This window comes from Leuciscus leuciscus (genome assembly GCF_965113295.1).
Source record: "Leuciscus leuciscus genome assembly, chromosome: 23".
Lineage (NCBI taxonomy): Eukaryota > Metazoa > Chordata > Actinopteri > Cypriniformes > Leuciscidae > Leuciscus > Leuciscus leuciscus.
In genome coordinates, this window is record NC_138747.1 from 18,679,920 (window position 1) to 18,702,826 (window position 22,907).

The 22,907-nt window shown below is 37.8% G+C and overlaps 4 protein-coding genes across 9 annotated transcripts in view; 2 read left to right on the forward strand and 2 right to left on the reverse strand.

Annotated features, from left to right (window-relative positions):
- jupa (junction plakoglobin a) overlaps positions 1–5,818 on the forward strand; it is a 29,967-nt gene extending 24,149 nt beyond the window's left edge. The window contains exons 11-16 of the mRNA XM_082156244.1: positions 1,190–1,309; positions 1,456–1,606; positions 2,144–2,265; positions 4,430–4,469; positions 4,624–4,775; positions 4,887–5,818. Of these exons, the coding sequence (XP_082012370.1) occupies positions 1,190–1,309; positions 1,456–1,606; positions 2,144–2,265; positions 4,430–4,469; positions 4,624–4,772 (582 nt within the window). The 3' untranslated portion in view covers positions 4,773–4,775; positions 4,887–5,818. The remainder of the gene's footprint in view (positions 1–1,189; positions 1,310–1,455; positions 1,607–2,143; positions 2,266–4,429; positions 4,470–4,623; positions 4,776–4,886) is intronic.
- On the reverse strand, positions 4,989–15,624 carry cdc6 (cell division cycle 6 homolog). The gene is made up of 12 exons (XM_082156258.1): positions 15,501–15,624; positions 14,599–14,865; positions 14,229–14,498; positions 13,949–14,148; positions 11,946–12,100; positions 11,711–11,817; positions 10,533–10,672; positions 10,346–10,446; positions 10,188–10,258; positions 8,885–9,057; positions 8,106–8,246; positions 4,989–7,994 (listed from the first exon to the last, which is right to left on the reverse strand). The coding sequence occupies exons 2-12, from the start codon at positions 14,837–14,839 to the stop codon at positions 7,905–7,907; spliced, it is 1,689 nt and encodes a 562-aa protein (XP_082012384.1). The 5' UTR covers positions 14,840–14,865; positions 15,501–15,624; the 3' UTR covers positions 4,989–7,904.
- Positions 15,625–15,765: 141 nt separating this feature from the next.
- LOC309488203 (serine/threonine-protein kinase pim-1-like) lies at positions 15,766–19,627 on the forward strand. Of its 6 annotated transcripts, XM_082156308.1 has the most exons (6): positions 15,772–15,847; positions 16,863–17,008; positions 17,111–17,488; positions 18,046–18,198; positions 18,460–18,548; positions 19,125–19,627. In XM_082156308.1, exons 3-6 carry the CDS (start codon positions 17,323–17,325, stop codon positions 19,239–19,241), a joined length of 525 nt encoding a protein of 174 aa, XP_082012434.1. In that variant the 5' UTR covers positions 15,772–15,847; positions 16,863–17,008; positions 17,111–17,322; the 3' UTR covers positions 19,242–19,627. The 6 variants fall into 6 exon arrangements, 4 of the variants coding, with proteins under 4 accessions (XP_082012436.1, XP_082012434.1, XP_082012437.1 ...); XM_082156310.1 differs by having other exon boundaries at positions 15,767–15,847; positions 16,863–17,488; XM_082156311.1 differs by having other exon boundaries at positions 15,783–15,847; positions 16,863–17,140.
- Positions 19,628–20,443: 816 nt separating this feature from the next.
- The window catches only part of wipf2a (WAS/WASL interacting protein family, member 2a), a 10,107-nt gene continuing 7,643 nt past the window's right edge, over positions 20,444–22,907 (reverse strand). Inside the window, exons 6-7 of the mRNA XM_082155302.1 lie at positions 21,676–21,790; positions 20,444–21,576 (exon numbers count right to left, since the gene is read on the reverse strand). Coding sequence (XP_082011428.1) covers positions 21,536–21,576; positions 21,676–21,790 — 156 coding nt within the window. The 3' untranslated portion in view covers positions 20,444–21,535. The remainder of the gene's footprint in view (positions 21,577–21,675; positions 21,791–22,907) is intronic.

The window sequence follows — 22,907 nt, forward strand, 5'->3', positions numbered from 1 at the left end:
GTTGTCCAAAGCAACGTACAAATGAGGAGAGCAATAGAAGCAATAAAACTAACAATAAGTGCTGTGCCAAGTCCCCAGTTAGTCCAGCACAGTGCACGTAGCAAGTTTAAAAAATAAATGAAATGAATAAATATAGAATAGTAAGTGTTAGTATTAATGGGTCAAGTGTTGCCGAAAAATATGCATCTTCAGCCATTTCTTGAAAATGGCTAAGAACTCAGCAGCTCGGGTTGATTTAGGCAGGTCATTCCACTACCAGGGAACAGTCCAGGTAAACGTCTGTGAAAGTGATTTTGTGCTGTTTTGCGGTGGCTCCACATGACGCCGTTCACTTGAAGAACTCAACCTTTTGGAGGGCACGTAGGTCTGAAGTTGTGAGTTTAGGTATAGGAGTGCAGAGCCAGTGGTTGCTCTGTAGGCAAACATCAGTTTCTTGAATTTGATGCGAGCAGCGATTGGCAACCAGTGCAAGTTTGTGAGGAGAGGTGTGACGTTTGCTCTCTTCAGCTCATTAAAGACCACATTAGCTGCTGCATTCTGGATCAGTTGCAGAGGTTTGACAGTGCATGCTGAAAGGCCTGCCAAGAGAGCATTACAATAGTCCAGGCTGGATAGAACAAGCGCTTGGACAAGGAGTTGTGTAGCATGTTTTCGATAGGAAGGGCTTAAACCTCCCAATGTTGTACCAGGCAAATCTGCAGTACCAGGCAGATCTAGCAATCTGGTCTGTGAAGTTCAACTGATCATCAATCACAACTTCAAAGGTCCTGGGTGGGGTTATGGTTGACGAACCTAGCTGAATGAAGAAGTTGTGATGGAGTGTTGGGTTGGCTGGGACCACAAGCAGCTCTGTCTTCGCAAGGTTTAGTTGAAGGTGGTGGTCATTCATCCAGCAAGGAATATCAGTCAGCCAGGCTGAGATGCGAGCAGCTACCGTCGGATCATCTGGTTGGAAGACAGGTAGAGTTGTGTGTCATCAGCATAGCAGTGATAGGAAAAACCATGTCTCTGAATGAGAGATCCTAGTGATGACATGTAGATGGGGTAGAGAAGTGGTCCAAGCACTGAGCCCTGAGGCACCCCCGTAGCTAGATGTTGCGACTTAGACACCTCACTTGTCACTTAATTAATTAAATTACTCTTTTTTCTTTTCTTTTTTTTTCTCTCTCTCTCTCTCTCTCTCTCTCAGGATGGGGTGAGAATGGAAGAGATCGTGGAGGGCAGCACTGGTGCTCTGCATATCCTGGCCAGAGATCATACGAACAAAGACTCCATTGCCAGAATGGACACCATTCCTCTGTTTGTTCAGGTAACTCTTACACCTTTCCATCAATATACTATGTTGTGGCCGTTTTTATGGGTGTGTATGAGAGCGCGTATGTATTGTATGTAGCCTTTGCCCTCAGTCTAACATGCTCAGTGTATATAATAGACATCTGTTTTCTGTCCCTGCAGCTGTTGTATTCTCCATTGGATAACGTCAAGCGTGTGGCAACTGGTGTTCTGTGTGAACTGGCTCTTGATAAACAGTCGGCTGAGATCATTGATGCGGAAGGAGCCTGTGCACCTCTCATGGAGCTCCTCCATTCCAGCAACGAAGGAATTGGTGAGTGAGAGAGAAACATCAGAGAAAACAAGCGAAACCAGATTAATTATGAGGTTAGCAATACCAAAGCATAGTAGATTTCATCTTCAGCATAGTACTCGAGTACTGTACGCTCATAGACAGATTTTTCTCTCGCACATCCTCCTACAATTTTTTGGATCTAATTAGTTTGTCCACAAGCTGTCGACACTGACCTGGGCCATTGTTTCACAGTCGAAAAAGAAACTAAGGACTAAGGAGACGGGACAACAACACACTCTTGTGTGAGGGGATACAGATAATCACGCATCTCTAGTTTAAACAAGTACAAATACATTTTTATCACTCATAACTTCTGGAGAGAAGTTATGAAACTTTGTATGGAAGTATGAAACTTTCTAGTGTACACGTTTCAAGGGCCTGTGTTTGCGCATGCTATCAAATAGAGTATACTTCAAAAGTCTATGCATTCAGCTGTACGTACACACTGAGAGTTTGCATCAAATCTGAAGTATACTTTGGGGTTAAGCGTGTAACAAAGCGTGTTTTTTCTTTCAGCCACGTATGCCGCTGCTGTTCTCTTCCGAATTTCTGAGGACAAAAACCCTGACTATAAGAAACGAGTATCAGTGGAGCTAACACACTCGCTCTTCAAACATGACCCTGCTGCTTGGGAGATGGTGAGTTTGCCCCCTAGTGGTGTAGAGGTTTTTAACATTTTAACAATTTTCTTCCGTAATATGACATACAGTATTTCAGAGTGAAACAGGATATTCAAAAAGAAAAACAAAGATAGACCTTATTTGATCATATTTGCTCTTGAAAAGTGGTCTTTATAGTAGTGACCACATTTGTGAAATTGGAACAAAGGACATTTCTTACTTCAGTGGACAAAATATCATTGAGATCTTACTTGCTATTATATATGAATTAAAACAATGGGGGCAATTCATTTTTGTGTGCAATTTGTTGTGGGTTAAAAATACTATATTAATTATGATATTTGTGGGTCAAACTGACCCTAACTTGTTTTAATACAATTCACCAAAAATTCTAATTATGGAAAATAGTAGATAGTAACAATTGCAAATCACAAACTGATCAAAACATTATTATAGTATAACAAAATTATAAATTTACACATACACATTACAAAAATAAATAAAAATAAATGTTATATATATATATATATATATATATATATATATATATATATATATATATACTGTATGTATGTATATATATATATATATATGTATGTATAGGAATATTTAACACATATTTGTAACCATTGTTTTTAACAATTGCTTTTAATGCTTACATTTCACAAATTGTGAATATCTCCTATTCAGTAATTACAACTTAAAGGTACAATATGTAAGAATTTTTCATTAAAATATCCCAAAATCTCAAGGCCAGTGTTATATATTTTGTTAAGTTGATTACTTACAATATCCCAAATGTTTCCAACTATTTTTAAATAATGAGAAAATTGCGATTTTAACCAAGGAAACGGGGCGATAGAGCAGGGGGGAGCTGGGAGTCGCCAGTCAATTGCGTCATATCCGCGTTACCCTCGGTTTCCGCTCGTACTGCGTGGAGTCCTGGACAAATGCGGAAGTTGTAGCGTCTATCAAGCAACAAACGTTAGCTTGTTTCGTGCTGTCGTTATGGAACACAATTATTATTTACTGATTGCAGCTGGTTCTGTCGACAAAGCATGCTTAATTTTATATTTTCCAAATGTAGCATTCGGTAATAGTTATGTTTATGCAAGGAAAGTATTATTGCTTTAGGTTTGTGTTTAGTTTATTGACATTGTTTATCACGTCTGGTGTTTATGGCCATGTAAATAAATATAGCATGTGTTATACATAAAGATTAATCAGTATTTTGGCAAATGATGTGGGCATGTTCGAATGTACTTTTACAACAATTGTTTAGAACACGTAAAACTGCGCAGCGTTATCACAACAATGAATTCGACAAATACAGTAACATCTATGATAACCAATTTAGTATTAAACCTTACTTTTCTTGCTGTTAATTCATATTAATGAAATAAAAGTGTGATGAGGTTCAAGAGTCAGGAAGAAGACAGGGGTCGGCGTGACTGGGATTCGTACTTTATTAAAATAAAACTAAACAAACAAAAGTCGCGCACAATGCACATTCACCGTGGCGACGGCACAAAACAGTTCAAAAATGAGAGCTCGGATCCACCGGTTTTCTTTCTCTGCGTCCAATTTTCTCTCCAGTCTCTGATTCCAGAACGGTCTCTCCACGCCAATAATACTGCAAAAAGACACAGGTGTTCGTCATTTGCACTTGACCTACTTACTCGTAGGTCTTACTACGTGCTCGTCTTGTTTCTATCCCTCCCGTTACAGACCGCGCTGAACCACGCCCCCCCTCGCCACAAAAAGCATTTCATTAAACGCAACATTTATAAAAATAGAACATCCAGGAACATGATTTTTCGATTCCCGTCTGACTGATTTACATCCACGGTGGAGTTGAAAACAACAGTTCCCATCATTTTACGCTCCTTTACATCGTCATCAAGCTACGCCGTTGTTGTTGTTTGGAATGTAGCGCCCTCTAGCGGCAGAAAATGTTGCATATTGTACCTTTAATAAAAAAACATAATGTTAATTTATGTTTGTGTTTTTGTACGTAGATATTTAATATCCCTAGTTAGGCTTATTATTTTTTTTATTTTTTTATTTGATTACAGTGATTAATCAAATATCATATACACATGGAAATATGGTGATGCAAATCACAACAAAAGAGATCATTTATTAGAAATATGTACATAACAATGTCCTTGTTACATCTTAGGCACACAACCCCATGATGGATGGTGGCCTTCCAGAGGACGGTTAGTATATCATCTCACCATGATTTACCAGCTACTTATTTCTACGACTGTCAGGTTTATCTATAAAGATTTGAACCACCTTGTTGGTTTTGCAGAGACTATAACATTGTGCAGATGGCTAACCTTTTGCAGTCTTGTGCCTTGTCTCGTAAAGATCTCGACGCCTACGGCCCCCCCGGAGGATATCAACTATACAGTGACGGCATGCATATGGATGGCATTCCTCTAGATCCAGAAATGCAAGATGAATATGGGCATGGCGTTCCTTACAACTCCATGGCCAGACCCTTCCCTGAATTCTAACCGGTCAGTACTACTCAAATACACTAGTTGTCATTCAAATACTCAGATAAGATTGGACTTACCTGCTGAAGTCTGTAACTGCATTCAATTGAGTGTTTTCTTTTTATTTCACAGCCTGATGATGAATTGAGCTCCACTGAAAGAGGATTATAAAAAATACACTAGACAGAAACTCCCAGCAGAGTTTTTTTCTTTTTTCTTTTCTTTTTTTTTAAAATCGCTGGGTGCCTGTGGTCCATTTCTCAGTAAACACACACTGACACTGCTGTAATATATGCAATTCTCGCTGTGCTGGGAGAGGCAGAATCGAGCAACTTAACCCTGCATTTATAAAAGGATGACAGCATGTTGCATTTTACATGTCTTTTTGTAGAAAATGTTATATTTTAGTGTTTCTTATGGGTGCATTAATACTTTGTTGGTAAGAGGAATGGTTAACTATGCCAAAGAGATTTTATTCAAATATTTTATAATGATAATCACGTTGCTTTTTATAGTTTTAAGATTTTGGAAAATGCGATCGATGATTTAGACTTGCGATCTCACAATAACTGACCTGAGGTCAGCTTTATGGCTTCGTTCACAGTGGTTTTAGTCAGACGGGTTGATCGGAGCTGATCAGAAATCAGCGTTAGTGAGTTGAAATGCCTGGAATGTGGATTTTCTACAGCGCTTGGATCTCAGTGCAGTGCATTATCTTTCCTCCCTTAACTGAGACTGTCAAATACTGGAGTTCTTTTGAACTTTTCCCACTTTTTTTTTTTTACTCCATATGTGTTCTGCTGAAACTGTCTTAATGTATCGACAAGGAAATACTGATTTTGTTTGTCTTGCAATGCATTGTGTATGGAGATTTTTCTTATTATCATTTGCGTGATGAATAAATGCTGTGCTGATTAAAAGGGACTAATGTTTAACTAAACGATTAAACCGTGTTATAAGAAACTAGCTCCACATTTGTTCACATATTAACTGACAAAGGGATTCTTTGTAGCATTTTTACTTCATACTTTGTCCAAAAAAAGAAATAAAATCATGTTATCTAATGCTTTGTGACTGGGATGTTGAAATTGTTTAAGTATGAACATGAGTGAGATCATTTCATAACACTGTAACAAAACTTTATTGGGATTCAGAGATGATTTTCCAGCTGAAAATCTATTACAGTATGCAACCTAAATGAAAGAGTGCAGATACCGGATATAGAAAAAATAATTAATTAAAAAATTTCATAGTAGATGAAAAGCACTAAAGAAGAAAAGGTCAAATACCCAAAAATGTAATATGATTTTTTTTTTTCATTCAACACAATACAGTAAACTTAATTACAGTACAGTAAAAAATGAATTGCGCATCTACACCTTTAGCCAAATTTCATAAGAGTATACAGTACTACAGCAGTCTTCTGGCAAAAGACTTTCTCTTAGGTAGTAATTTCTCAGTTCTGCAAAAATACAGTACTACAAAAAAATGGCTACACATTTGAGTTAACTGTACATAGTATAGTGAAGATACACCTGTGCTCCTATTTATATTATCCTAAGATTCTGAATGGTGTATTGCTACTTAATGTTTGTGTTTTTAATAGACCCGAACAGTCAACTAATCCTTGTGGTGCTAGGAAAATGATCCTCATGAACTGGAAATTAATTAATTAATTAAATAAATTGCATCTTGTAAGAACTTACTAATAGATTGCGTCTCCATGGAAAACCTGTCCACTTCCATCCAAAACAATAGACTATACTTGCACTCCTCTTGGTCATCTCTAATCACCTTCCTATATTCATGAATCCGCTGACCTTCTTTACCTGGAAACTAACCATAACTATATAATTATCTCCTTCTAGGGATGGGAAGAGGAAACGACACTGATCAATATTGAACCTAGTTAAATACTTGTATAGATTCGGGATCCTTCACCCTGGATTCCTTGCCTTGGGCTGGTTCTGCATTGCATGCCTTGTTTTTTAATGCATCACACATTAGTTGAGACACATACACATTAAAAGCTTAACAAGCAAGGAACTAAAAAAAACGGGGTAAGTGTGGCATGTGTGGTGGCCTGGTGTGGGGGGATGGGATGGATCTTGGGCCCTGTGCTCTGCTTAATCTCTCCCTAACCTCCCATTGGGGCATGACATGGGCAGGGGACCAACTTATGCCATGACCACAGAGGGATCAGAGGCAGCCTTAGATTATTGAAATTTCCTTGTTTGCAGAAATATGTGCTATTAGAGTTTACATTGCGATGCTTGAGTTAATTATATGTGACCCTGGACGACAAAACCAGTCACATGGGTAAATTTTTTGAAATTGAGATTCATACATGTTTGTTAGGATATGACAATATTTGGCCGAGATACAACCATTTCAAAATCTGGAATCTGAGGGTGCCAAAAAAATCGAAACATTGAGAAAATCTCCTTTAAAGTTGTCCATTTATGTTCGTGATTGTTCTGCATCCATTCACAAAAATAATGTTTTTTAAAAAGTTGAAATGTGAATGAATGGGTTTGGGAGTTTGCGCCAGCAGAATCACTTATAGTGTTTGCAACTGAGAAAAAAAAACGATTTAATGAAAATAATTAATCTTGATTTGCTGACCCACCTTTTGGCTTCTCATCTTTAGTGAAGGCTGGACCCTAAAGATGGACACTGGAAATTGGAATAAAAAAAGGAATTGTTTAATATGCACAAACTACATAAGCATGCAAAGGCTCCAAGTTTAACTCTACAGGGAGGAACAGTCAAGAAAAATATTTTTTTTTTTTAAAGTGTGCCATACTTCAAATGGTTTAGATCAGTAAATAAATGACTCAGGATCAAACTCATGTACATTCTGCTTTATTAAAAGTGTATCCTGCCCAAAAAACATTACAACGCTGATGTACAAAATAAAATAGAAGGCAATATCTTCTGTTTGGAAGCATCAAAGAAGAATGACACTTCAAAAGGCAGGTAAAACGTTTGACACAAACATACTAAAATGACATTAACCCTTTTGGATCAAATCATCCCCCTTCAAAACAACCTTCTTGTTTTAATGAAGACTTTCACAGCTCATCAATATAAAATATTTAAAGGAATGAGGAAAAAAAGAAAATAATAAAGTTAAAACTCTTGTTTAGATTATGGCAGACCAGCCGCTAATATGCTACCAAGGAGAGTTCGATCCTTCAAAGCGTTTTCCACATCTCGCTCTTCAATCTTCAGGGAGATCTAGGAAAGAAAAAAAAAAAAGAAAAAATTAGAACTCTCATTAAATTGTAACAAATTGAAGTATTGATTACTTTATGATTCGAAAGCCATACTATTCATAAATGCTCTTACTTTAATCAACCGAGCTTCTTTGGCCTTTTTGAGAATGAGGATTCCTCTACTCTCCAGCAGACTGCAGAGAGACAAACACTCCGTCTGTCCGACTCCTCCAACCTGCCTCTGCTTACACAGCTTACTGTACACTTCACACAGCTGGAGAAACAGAAACAGGGTTACCAACACTTCTTCAATGTGGTCTGAACATTTACACTTAAACGGTTAGTTCACCCAAAAAATATCCTGGCTCTTCCAAGCTTTATAATGGTTTTTCAGAAAAAAAATTGTTTTAAATCTTCAAAAAGTGCATCCATCCATCAAAAAAGTAATCCATACTGCTCCAGGGGGTTAATAAAGGCCTTCTAAAGCGTTTTTGTAAGAAAAATATCCTTATTTAAAACTTTATAAACTATAATCACTGGCTTCTGTATGCAAGTCTCGTTCCGGCTGAAGAGTGAACTCTGACCCGACACATGACGTACTGATGAACGCAAGAAGCGCAGAGGAAAACAAAACACCGGTTACGAATTAGAAGTCTAAAACGAGAATTTTAAAGAGAAATGTCAGAGGAGATTGAGTTACTCCTACATCATCCGCCGGAACTCGACTCACTCGTTAGCACACGGACAGACGTAACCGGAAGCTAGTGATTACAGTTTATAAAGTTATAATTATGGATCATATACACCTAGGATGGCTTGGGGGTGAGAATATTATGGGATAATTTTCATTTTTGGGTGAACTAACCCTTTCAGTTACGGTGTTTGGAAACGATTGATCAAACTTTGACTCACCTTGCCCAACTGGACCTCTTTGCACTTGCCGTTACGGATGATCAGAAGCAGACAGCAGACCAGAAGTTTCTGCTGCAAAGGGAAACTCTCACCGTCCCTGCTGCTGGATGCCATGCGGTCGCCATACACCTCAGACAAAACCCGTGCCACTTGAGGAACGCTCACCCGCGACACTGCAACAAGAGGCAAATCCCTCGTTATTTCATTTTCTTTCTAAATAATGCTGGAATGATTATCACTTGTGATGTGAGAAACTAAGCTTGAACCAATTGCTTCACAAAATGATTCAGTTTCGAAGGGCTCGAAATGAGACACGCTGGTGACGCCTACTGGTCAGAATGTTGTAAATGCAGCAAAACCTATTGCAAATGTTTTATGGAAAGTGTAAATCTATTAAATGCTAAAACCAATCATCTAAAACAAAAACCTGAAGTGTCTTTAAGTGTTTTGAAATTGTGGGGTTCACTTTGTTTGTTTATGGAGAACTTGGTTAATCAGGCCAATGAGAGACTTAACTACAATGCTTCTTTTTAATTATTTAAATTATTTAATTATATCATTAAAATGCCTACAAATGTATTAAAAAAAATCTAAATCAGGCAAAAACCATATAGACACTGGTTCACAGATGTCATCGTCCTCTAGTTGCGAACCATAGGAATTTTAAAACATTTATGACGTAAAGAAGCCTCGTTTACGGAACTCATGTGATTTTAACAGTTCTTTAGTGCTTTGATTCACACTCCGAATCAGTAATTCACAAAGGTTTCGAAGCTTCATGAAGCAGTGTTTTGAAACGCCCATCACTAATTATTACATTGTAACAATGTATCTGAACTAGCCACAATAGGACATTTTGCCTAATTTGGCAATATTTGTATAATAGACAATCTACTGTATTTCCCAGAATATAAATCGCTTCTATTATCTGAAAAGTCCCATGACTTATGTTCTGTGTGCCTGATGTTAATTGCATACAAGTTGCTTTGGAATATATGCAACGTGTGCATATACAGATTTTTTTGTAAAGCATATTTCCTACAAAATGTCCTTATTTTTCTCATTCTGTTCTGAATACAGTTCTGCTGTGAATTTAAGGATTTGTTTTGGAGTGAGGGGAACAAAAACTCTTTAATGTCTGTAAACATAACATTTTATTTACCAGTGTTTTTGTCTGAATAGAACTACTTGTGACTACATCTAGTTAATATAACTAGATGAGACTTGTGTTTTTCTTCCTTTCAACAAAGATTATAGTCTTGTGCGACTTATTTTCCACTACATCTTGTACAGTAATTCATACCTTTAGGGCTAACCGCCGGTTCGGATGTCGTTTTAGACCTGTCATCAGCTTCCACAATCTCCACAGCCCTCCTGAAGGATAGACAGATGTGTGAGAACCTCACAAAACTAACCGTCACACTTGTGCTGGAGATTTAGCAGTAGAGCCTGCTCTCTTACCTGCAGATGTCGAGTGCTTTGCGAGCATCTCCTGACACTGCTGAGACTTTCCTGGCACAGAACTGAACCGCCGCGGCATCCAGAACACCTTCACCTGATACCTAAACGCACAAACACGCCAATGTATTATTACCTCAGAATGTGAGACTGGATAAGAGCAAGTAACAAAATATGCAAGTAGGCATACTTGTGTGAGCCGGTCTTGGACGATCGCATTGAGCTCCTCACGACTGTAGGGAGGAAAGTTGAGCAGTTTGGGTCTGCAATGTGGCTTTGCCTGGAGTCTAGGCAGGATACGGTCTGTCAGATCCAATGCATTAGCAATACCTAAGGGGTCAAAGTTCACATGTCAGCAGACATTCAATACGATCCGCTTTGTATAGAAGAAAATTAGTAGAAATCAAGTCTGTTATTAAAGATGCAGTAAGTGATTTCCGAGAAACGCTGTTGAAAAATGGATCGGACCAACGGCTGCAAGTATGACAACATGCAACAAAGGGGGGGTTAGCTAGATGAAGGTTTGAAGAAAGACTATAGAAAGAGAGATGGTTGAGAGACATTCCAAAAGAGAAAAAGTCAGAGGAATATGACAGATCATTATGACTTTGTCGCTGCATGTTGCCAGTGGGCGTTCCCACTACTGGTTGCCTAGTAATGTTTGTGAGTGACATTCACGGATGTTACTCCATGTTGAACAAATCCGTTTTTTTGCCGCTACAATCAAACATTTTGGAAGGAAAAGTCTAAACGCTCTTCATTTGCATAAAGTTAAACAGATCTCAGCTTTATCGTGTCACTGGACACGCCCCATCCAGTCACCAACGGTCGCTGTCGCCGGAAATCGGCCACTCTCCATTAAAATGAATGGTATCGTGTCGCTTGTAGTGTGAACGCAGCTTTAGGACCCACGTTAATATTAGAAAAGCTTTCCGTGGCTGGAGAGACCTACGTGGGAAGGCATGAAAACGGACGCAGAGGATGCGTTGGTTCTGCTCCATATGTAAGTAACATTGGTTTTGCCATGTTTCACAGAACAGATATATACTGTGGTTCTAATGTTAGCTAATAACAGGACAGTTTTGAGTGGCATTGTGAGCTGGTGTGCTGCTGGCGAATAACAACCAACTTTTGCTTGTAGGTACTCTTGTGTACTGCCTTTACATTTTTTGTTCTTCCTTGTCATTCATTACCTTGTCTTTTTTTTGTGAAGAATTATTTTGCGTTGCTTCAGCAATGATAAAAATACATTTTGGGGGCGGAGCAATGAAGGTGTGTGTTTGTTTGGGTTGATTTAAAATATCAACAGTTTCTTAGAAATCACTTACTGCACCTTTAATGTCCACAAATATGTTATAACAATCTTACCAATGAGACAAACACGAGATTTGGGCAGGTAAGGCCACTCAAAGATCGTGTAGAGAACCTCCTGAGACTTGCTGTCCAACTGGTCCATCTCATCGAGAACCAAAAGCCTGTTGCACACAAAAAAAAACCCCACCACAATAAGAATTAAATCACATGAACAAAGCCTACAAACTAGGCTAAAAACCTGAAATGATTTTACATGCAAATTGCACTGTCTGAATGCAAGCTGACTTACACAGTGGGCCCAGAGCTGGTCAGGTGTTTCTCCAGCCGAGCCTCACTGTTGCCCTTGGGAACCCCCAGTCTCTCTCCCAGCAATGGAAAGATGGCATGAGAGCTGCGCAAATTCATACAGTTGATGAGCACAGTCTGAACTCCTTTCAACAGAGCCTGGAAACAGAAGAGAGGTCAGGTGACTAGGGCTGTACTGTCCCAGTCGATTAGTCGATTAATTGGTCGATACGTTCTGGTTCGACCAAAATTCTGATTGGTCGATTTTTTGCCGCGTTCATTTCATCAGTTTTGCCGAGTTTATTTCATCAGTTTTGCCGCGCTGAGGCGCGCTCATTTCATCAGGTGGAAAGCACTAACTGCTAATGGGGGTGTTTTCAGAGTACCCTTGTTTCACTGTAACAGTCTGTCTTCAGAACACCCCCCTTGTTTTCACCTTTTTTGGATTAGCCCAACCCAAGAGAGAGCGATAACTATAGAAGGTTTGATGCTGAATATTATTTATTTAATTGTGAGAGCGTTTAATAGTTAGTCCTCTTCTAACATATCAACAACAAAGAAATCGACAGTGTGGCAGCATTTTGTTAAAATTGATAACAGGAAAAAGGTCGAATGCAAAGTTTGCAAGCAACAGCTCGACGACAAACATGATATATCATCTAAAAGTGGTAAGCTCACTTGTCTGCGTTAGCTTGCCCTGTCTGTTTTGAGTAGGCTATATGAACATATCAGAATGAGCATATTTCAATGTTTTAGTGTGATAACCTAACTTTTTTATTTTTTATTTGGAGCCTAATGCGCAATTGCGCTGTGCTGTTGGTTGTGTTAGTTTTGAGCCTAGGATGCTTTATTTTTCAGTTATGCGCTTTATTTCGTTTCTGCTCTTGCTCTGGTTTGTTTAATAAATATTCTTTTTTTATTAAAGTGGACGTGCCTTTTGTGTTTATTAAGAGTAAAAGCTTTAAGTTAATAGTCTATTCGTGTCTCAGCTGCGAAGCTGAGCTCATGTTCAGCCTCGCTCGGTGCGAGGACATGAACGGTGAAATGATAGTGTCTGACAGACAGTTATAACTTATTATAACATATGACAAAAATAATTGTCTAAATTATGTTGCATATTCCTCAACAGTTCTTGTGATGATATCACTAGTTGACAACATAGTACTATTTTCGGAAATCATAAGCAATGATATTGCACAGGTGCACGTGATGCAACGCTGTCAGAGCCGACAGACTCGAGTGTCAGACTCATTTCAGTGCAAAATAATTAGGTCAAAAACGATTTAATATACTGCAAATAGCCTACTAGTTTTTTATGTTTATTTATAATTCATTTAGGCGGACAACAAGGCTACCAAGTACTGTGCACAGTGCGCATCTAATTAATTTAACGTTTTTTTTTTCTACCGTCATTTTTAGTCGATTTTAGTCGATTTTTAGTCGAAAATTTCAGGACTTCAGTCGACCAAGATTTTCTTTGGTTGAGTACAGCCCTACAGGTGACTTCAATAAAAAAAAAAAAGTATATATATATATATATAAGCACAGTTGTTTCTTGCCATAATTTCATGTTTCACAATTTCACATATCAGACAGACATTGCTCTGCCTTGTAAAAATAAAGCAGATGTACACTACCATTCAAACTTTGTTTTTAAAAACTTTAAAATTGTACTGTTTTCTATTTAAATTTTTAAAATGTAATTTATTCCTATGATGGCAAAGCTGAATTTTCAGCATCATTACTCCAGTCTTCAGTGTCACACGACCCTTCAGAAATCAATCTAATATGCTGATCAAGAAACATTTCTTATTATTCAATCAATAGTTTTTCCCCCCAATGCTCTTTAATGAGTAGAAAGCTCAAAAGAACGGCATTTAATAGAAATGTAGGTCTTTTGAATCAATTTAATGCATCATTAAAAAAGCATTCTTACTGACCCCAAACTTTTGAATGGTAGAGTATGCTTTTTGATTTGCATATGCCCATATTTTCTCTTGAGCTCACCTTTTGTTCCTGGAGGACACAGTTTAGACAGGCAGTCTTGCCTGTGCCAGGAGCTCCAGAGATATAGAGGCTGGAGGGTTTTTCTGCCACTACATGGTTCTCCAGGAAGGAGACAATGGCAGCTCTCTCTGCCTCGCGAGAGAGAAGACGTTCGGGCACTGCAGTGTGAAGAGCCTGCTTTATGCTCTGATAACCAGATTCTACAGGGATAACGACATAGATCAATTATCAAGTGTCAAAAATATGTGACATCAATTTTAATATAAATATTAAAACTTACTTTTGACAGGAAACAGTCGAGTAACAGGGATCTTTCCCTCTGTACGGGAGATCGGGTTGGTACAGGGGGTCTCATGCAGCCGTTTTGGCGATGGACGAGAAACGGGAGACAGGGGAATTTTCGGTGAGGACGGGGTGGGACGTGGAGGTGAGGAGAAGACCGGGGTGTTCTCATTGAAGGACAGTTTACGAGGGGAACACAGAGGAGCGCAGCGCTGCTTAGGCGGAGAGCCAAGCATAGAAGGTAAGAGGTTACATCCGTTTTCATCACCTGAAACACAAACAAAAGCTCATAAATAAAAGATAAAGCACGCCACATTACTATAAGTACAGCAACCAAGATGGTCGTTTAAAGGTGATGATTTAAACACCTGTGCGTTTCCGGGGGCTCAGGGGCAGCCGCTCAGACAGAGAGGTGTTTTTCAACACAGAGTTTCTGGGAGACTGACAGGCACCAAGCGAATCCCCCACATTTGTCTTTCTAGGGGTCAGAGGGGTGGCCTGGACATCCACCGCGTTCTCGGAGGAGCTTTTAGGTCGAGAACCCAACCTGGAAGACTTCCTCCTAGGGAACTGAAGGGTGGGCTGATTCTGTGATCGAGTGCTGGGCATTTTTAGTTTAAAACCAGGAAGCAGATCTGTAAAGAAAAGCACAGTGATAACTTAGAAATCAATGATCTGCAATGCACAAAGCTTTAATAGTTTGCTATTTATTCAGTGACAGCTTTCCCATTTTGATTTTAGAACATGTTGCATCAAAACTGTACTTTGAGGAGAAAACAGGGTAACCGTGAGGAATTTAGCAAGTAAGTGTTTGTCCTGTAGACTCTGGGGTGTGAGTGATTAACAAAGACATCCGAACATAAAACATGTTGGGGGTGTTTAGTATAATAGCATCAAGTCTTACAAAGATTAAATTATTTTTTGTTCCGAATCACACTGATCAAAGATCATATATGTTCCTTCCATATGGCGGTTTTGGTCCTACAGGCGCTTTGTGGTTCTTTATTTTGCTTACGCACACAATGCTTCCCATCAGCTCTAATTCACTACTATGCAAAAATAAGTACAAATTAAAAAGTTGCGTTTGTTGCAGATCAAAACACGTGCACGTCTCAAATACTGTAAACTGAATGCGAGTAGTTTCTGTCGTGTGTCATTTGGCGCCAAGCTGTTTGCTCAAGCGCTGAAAATCACTGAATAAAAGTAGTTTATTTAAAGAAACTACAACAATCTCTTAAGGACTAAAGAATTAACATATTGAATGTCTTACCTGATTAAAGTTTAAGTTGACAATCGCTGCAATAATTTTCTCTTGTAAGCCTCAATGCTCCTCACCACACTAACCCGCCGTCAAACTAGCGCCAAATGTGTTGTTGTGAACTCCTCCTCTAAACAGCTGAGGCGCCAGCGTGTGACGTTGATCCGTGAGAACGCATTTCATTGGCTGCCCAAGTCCTTCTTGTTTTAAGGAACCAATAGGATTCTTCTGAGTCCCTTCCCCCACTGACTTGACTGTAAAGGCGCGTATATTGTATCTTTGTTGGTATTTTGGCGGAAAGAATTTCCCGGGAAATATTAAGAAGAAACTGCAGTTTTGAAATGTTGCATAAAGAGAAGGCAAGTATTCCACCATCATGTTTTTTACACTCTTATCAATTTGTTTTAACTCATGCTGGTATTTTACCATTTTGTATCGTTTTATTGAATTTACATATCTCAAAAAAACTTAAAAGGTTTGACGTATTTTTAATTGGAGTACTAGGTGCTATTCAAAAAGTACCATTTTAAATATATATATATATTGTTTATTGCTTAAGCTAACCTCCACGTGCTAACCAACTAGGTCGAGGATGGTCAGATTTGTATATACATATTTCAGTAAAAATAGAAAAGATTTGTTGGCTATTAGAAATGAGACGGTTTCAATATGTATTGTATTTTTTTTTTCATGACCATAGAACACATAATTTAAATGGTTAACTATTTATTAAGATTGAAATTTCATCTTAAGTTATAGGCTACATTTCTTCATTATCATAGGCATGGTGACAATAACAACCCACTTTCATTAAGAATATGGGCCGCCTATATATGATATATAGAGTAATTCAGCTGTATTTCTTTGACTGGGATTCTGTTTGATTTGACATTCATTAATAAATGATTCTGCTGAACTGTCAAAATATCTAATTTTGTGTTTTAGCCTACATGAAGGGCAGTTTAAATAAATAAAAATAAATAAATAATGTAAATGGCCTCTTTTCAAGATTTATAAATGTGTGCATTAAAAACAAAAAAAATACAATGTTTTTATTTATTTCCCTGAATAATAGTCGTCACTTAAATAACGCTTTATACAAAACATTGTTTCAATGCAGCTTTACAGTGATAACAGGAAAATCTGTTCAGTGTTGATTTAGAATTGAAAGAATTTTCATTTTTTAAACAGTATAGATGATTTTTGTGTTAATGCAGCTGTTTTGCATACTCATTAATCCAAATGTGTATGACAGTCAGCCCATAAATCCATAAGAATTATGCATGGATGCTAGCTTTGGTGTTGCCACCGCTCAAAGTCCTCATGCCACTCTATAAATAATTTTCTAACTATTAATTATGCATCTTTTAATAGAGGACATTTTGAGCCAATATGAAATCAGCAGAATGCTTGACCAGAGAAGATTGGCCACTGTCTACGAAGGGAGGCGCTTGGAGGACGGCCTTGAGATGGCGGTGAAAATTTCCAGAAAGCCGAGGAACATGGAATACATCACCATTGTAAGTAGACTACACTTGCTATGTTTTTTCACATTGGATACAATATGGATATGGACTAAAAGCACCTTCATCTAACAATCATAAAAATGATCTTTCTTCTAGCCTGGTCATCCTTCACCCGTTCCAATAGAGGTAGGTCTATTAATTCTTGTTAACAAGGGCCCCAACACTCCAGAGATCATTCAGCTGCTGGACTGGCAGGACCAGCATGACCACTACATCATGGTTTTGGAACGCCTCTCACCTTGCGAAGATCTGATAGATTTTTTGGATCGTCACAAAGCACCTTAAGTGAGGACATTGCAAAGTTTATAATGCTGAAGGAACTGTGCGCCTCTTACACATGCTGTGTCCATGGAGTGCTTCACTGCGACATTAAGATGGAGAACCTGCTGATCAATCCAGAAACATTCGAAGTCAAACTGATTGACATTGGATGCGGGGATCTCCTGAAGGAATCCGCTTATGATCGATTCTGTGGTGTGTACTATGACTCAAACCTGTAGTTTAGGACTTCAATTCTAGTGACAAGCTAAAGGGACTTGTAGGTTTCCCTTTAAAGAGATTGTTCACCCAAAAATTACAATTCTGTCATCATTTACTCACCTTTATGTTGTTCCGAACCTGTACAAAAGACACAAAAGAAGATATTTTGAAGAATTTTGGTAACCAGACAGTTGACGGACCCCATTGACTTCCAGGGTATGTTTTTTTCTACTATGGAAGTCAATGGCTAACGTCAACTGTCTGGTTACCAACATTATTCAAAATATCTTCTTTTGTGTTCAACAGAAGAAAAAAACTAATAACATAAGGGTGAGTAAATGATGACAGAATTCCATTTTTGGGTGAACTATCCCTTTGTCAGTGGAAACTTCTCGCATCGCACCTGGTTTGGAAATGTCCACATTGATTCCTAAATTGATGCACCAATGTTTTTGAATCGAATAAAACCTATTATTGTATGCTAATGGATACATTGAAAACATGCAGTAGTATTTCAAGCTTACTCATCAGACAAAATGTCTTTCCTTCAGGCACAGATGATTATTGCCCTCCTGAGGTCAAACCTGCAACTGTGTGGTCACTGGGAATTCTTCTATTCACATTGGTGTGTAGACGATTCCCAGAAAGCAATGTTCTGAAGATGATTGATGACGACATCTGGCTTGAGCCTGGCGTTTCAGAAGGTGAGATGGTATCAAGAAGACAAAATTGTTATTCTGAATCATACTAAACAGAACAAAGAAAAAAGGCGCAAAAAGTAACACCTGAGTCAAATGGCTATAAAGATGGGCTTGTTGACAATGTAGGAATTTTTCCAGAATTTCTGACCTTGCAGATTAGCATGGTCAAATCTTACAGCTTATTATTACAAAGACAGCAGGTGTAAAGTTCAAGGTTATAATCTGACTCTCTCGTCGTCGCCTCTCTCCCATTGTTCTTAACAGAATGCTGCCATCTGATTCGATCCCTCCTTCAGCAGGACCCAAGCCGGCGGATTAGTTTGGGGGAAATTATTTTCCACAGATGGTTTAAGGTACTGAGCCTAAATCAGCTACAAATTACTTTGAATGTTGTCTCTTTTTTTCCCCATTTGTTTTCATGTTGTTTATTTGTTGTGGCATAAGAAGAAATCTGAAGTCAAATCTCTTAAGTTTGTTTATTTTGACAATAACCCTGTATTTCTTTCTTCTTTTTTTGTACCATCAGTACGACAGTGTTAGTGAGGGAAATGATAGTCAGGAGAGAAAGAGTAGTTTTGAGAAGCTGCCATCTTTTCATTCCTCTGACACATAAGCCAGCCCAGGTCAGCTTCAGCAAGTGCAGGACCAGACTACTGAGAGAAGCACTGATGGTAAATCAAATGAACATGTTATGAGACATGTAACTGGTTTTGTTAACTACAGCTCTGTGCTTCAAAAACACTTTAATCTAAATATGACCATCGATTATTGAAGAATAGGGGGATTTTCTGTTCCTAGAATCATTTGTCATTAATTATCAACAGAAAAAATCCACACCTTCACACGTTATTTCAAAACGCAATTGATTGAAGTTTAATTAAGGGCATCAGATTTGCATTCCATGACTTCTGTTCAATCTTTAAACACAGATGAAAACACATGGACAACTGTTACCACCAGAAAGAAGAGAAAACGGAGTTCTCACAGCTCTCAACTGTACGACTGCCATCAAAGTACACCACCAATGGATGAGGGGCCTGAGATAAAGATTCAGACGGAACTGGATAAGTATTGTGAATGTTCTGATCCAATCTGACTTCTTACCTGTAATGTTGCCTGAATCATAATCATACACTGTTCGTTCGTTGGCCCCCGACTGAGCCTGGTTTCTCCCAAGGTTTTTTTTCTCCATTCTGTCACCTTGATGGGAGTTTTGGTTCCTTGCCACTGTTGCCTTGGCGTTTGGCTTGCTTAGTTGGGGACATTTAATATTCAATAATATTATTGATCTGCCTTACTTCAGGTGGACGATGACGCAATTTTCTTCTAGAAACAAACTTTGCTGTATTATTTTCATGTTATCACTGTGAAGCTCCTTTGATACAATCTGTATTGTAAAAAGCGCTATATAAACAAAGGTGACTTGACTTGACTTAAGTGACATTGAAATCTGAATGAAAGAGCGCAATTAAAAGCATAAAATTAAATAGGGAATTAAGCTTCAGAATAAATTATTAGACGTTGACCAATAATCACTTAGCATTTCACCCTAAATTTGAGGTCATAATAAAATGGAGTCAGGTAAGAATTAAATTGAAATGTAATTAGCGCATCGAAAAGACAGAAGACATTCCATTGTCTAACACACTTTTCAAGCTTTCATATTTATTTCATGATTTTTAATGTTTGTATTAAGACCCATTTACACCAAGAATAACTATATTAGCATGGACACCAAACACATGATAACGCCACGTTTATTTTTTATTCACTTAGGAAGGATTTTGATTGGCTATCAGTGTTTTATCATTCATCTGCTAGGAAAAAAAGATGCAAATGTGATTCCAACAATATCTTTTCTCTGTTATAGTAAGCCGCAGAATATGTGTCACAATATGTCGCAACAATATATGCATTAAGAAATAACAAATATGAAATACCGTGAATATATGCAAAAGACCAATTATAAAGCAGTGTATGACATCTATATGATGTCCTTATCTTAAAGAAGTCGAGTCAAGTCACCTTCATTTATATAGCGCTTTTAACAATATGGATTGTTTCAAAGCAGCTTTACAGAGATAATAGGAAATTACCGTAACAGATTGTTTAGGTTTTACAACAGCTCTAGGATAAAGTTATTGTCCAGCTAAAGTTAGTTTTGATTGATTGATTCACTTCCGTTGCGAAGATCATTAGTTATTAACTTAAGGGCCGCTAACACAACACCACTCTAAACAGCAAAAAATTCCCTTTCCCACCTTTTATTTCACAATTATGTTGACATGAATTTGAACACATTCAGAAACAGATTAATTGGCATTTACAAGTCAGAATGATTGGTCACCAAATCCCAATAGTAGCTTTTATACTTAACAGCCAGAAGTGCCTGAACATTATTAACACATTTGGTCACTTTATAACATATTATACAATGCAACACAATTAAAAAATGCCAATTAGAAAAACAAAAAAGAGGCAATCTATAAACGACCCAGAAACATTGGTACCCAGCCGGAAAAAGGGTGCAGATGATCCAGAAGATGGCAGTTTCAAAAACACAGTCTTCCGCAGATCTGCTGGCACTTAGTGTGTATTTGGTCAGTTATAAAGTAGTTTAGATTCAACGTAGAGCCAATAAAAATAAAAAATATATATTTTTAAAAATCTCCTCTTAAAACTTATGACAATATTGGCTCTGATTCTGTAGTGTGACCAGGAAAACACAACTGCAGACCGAACAATAAAACGAGGCTGTTTCATAGCCTTTGTAGTGTAAGCAAACACGTTTGCGATTTAAACGATCTCATTCCTGATAGATTATGAAAGCAAAAAAATAGAATTAAAGTAAGGATAAAAAGTGACAATAAAATGATTGTCCAGAGAAATACAGACTTTGCGTCTGATATGCATAGACATCAGTAATCTACAAGTGCTACACATTTTCTCATTGAATAAAAAACTTTGGTTGCTGTAAGTAACAAGCGGAATGTACACATCTAGCTTCACGGTAACTGGAGTTGTCTACTCTGCCTTGGTTGCTTTGCTGTGCCGCTGTCATCAGACACAATAACAGAAGGTGCATTGTATAGGCAGCACAGGAATATTGCACAGTGTTTTCAGGTCTAGAGGTACAGCATTCTGGAGTGGTTTGGATCAGAGATCATGTAGCTATTAATTGTGTTTCCCTAAGAAAGATGTCACATTATTAGTGTATTTTTATGTGTAATTAACGTTTGTGTGACAAACACACTTAAATATATACTGTATACAGCATGTATGTATTTGTGTGTGTGTGTTTGTGTCGTCTTTTTAGGTCCTTCTCTTCCCTGAATGGTGTTCATCTTCCTCCAACAGGAGGCAGTGGAGGAGCACCTCTCCCTAAAGCAGGAGAAGATAGTGAGGAAATGTGTAGAACAAAATCTGTAAAAGTTTGTCTTTATGGAAAAACTGTGGGTCAAAGTATCATCAGGTCTTTACCCTGGTTGTTTTTGCTGGGATAGATCTTCTGGAAGTGTCTATATTCTTCAGGTGGAGGCAGGTCCTCTATAGGGTGGAAGTTGAACTTGGACTCAAAATCATCTGAGAAGAGACATTAAACATTTTAAACATATAAAACCGTTAGCAGTCAATGACTGAGCTATTTTGTGCTCCACCTGGGGATTGTTTAACTTTACTCCTCCCTCCCCAGGGTGCAACACTACCTCCCCTTAGGCCAAGGGGGTCAAAATGACCCGAAGCCTAAAAATTACACTACTTTTTCTTTTTTTTGTCTAGAAATCATATATAGGTCTTTTACCTCTAAATTCATACATTTTATTATTTTAATTGAAAATAAGCATATTTTTATGGAAGCTTGTTTCCACCACAGAATAAAAAAGGTAATTGCGACTATATCTCGCAATTCTGACTTTATATCTCTCAATTGCGACTTTATATCTTGCAAATATGACTTTATATCTCACAATTGTGACTATAGCTCGCAATTCTGACTTTATATCTCACAATTCTGACTATATCTCAAAATTCTGACTATAACTCGCAATTCTGACTTTATATCACACAATTCTGACTTTATAACACGCAATTGCGACTTTATAATACAAAATTTCACAATAAAAAGTCACAATTATCTTTTGAAATGTTTTATTCTGTGGCAGAAACAAGCTTTCATATATTTTTATGCATTATTCCACACAAAAATAAAAATAAAAAGACCAGTCCAATTCTAGTGAACACTTCAGTCATTAAGCATCTCTGCTGACCTCTAGTGGAAAACAAATTACATTAATCCGCATTTTATGATGTTTGCCACTAGAAGGGCCTATAGTTTTTTTATGGTAATTCTATTTAGAGTAAATAAACTGGAATATGGGAACAAAACTTTTATAAAAAATTCAATTAAAGGGATAAATATATTACGCAGGAATATAACGACCTCTTTAAGCACAACTTTTTGAAATTATTTGATCAAACGAAAAAGGATATAGATACATGGAAAAATCAACCACTTTCATTAGCAGGTCGAATAAATATTGTTAGAATGAATGTTCTGCCTAAGTTTCCGTTCTTGTTCCAATGTATTCCTATTTGGATAGCCAAGGCATTTTTTAATAAACTAGATTCCCTCATGTCATATATTTATATGGAATGGAAAAACTCCAAGAATCAAGAAAATGTTCTTGCAAAGACCAACTTGTCGGGGAGGAATG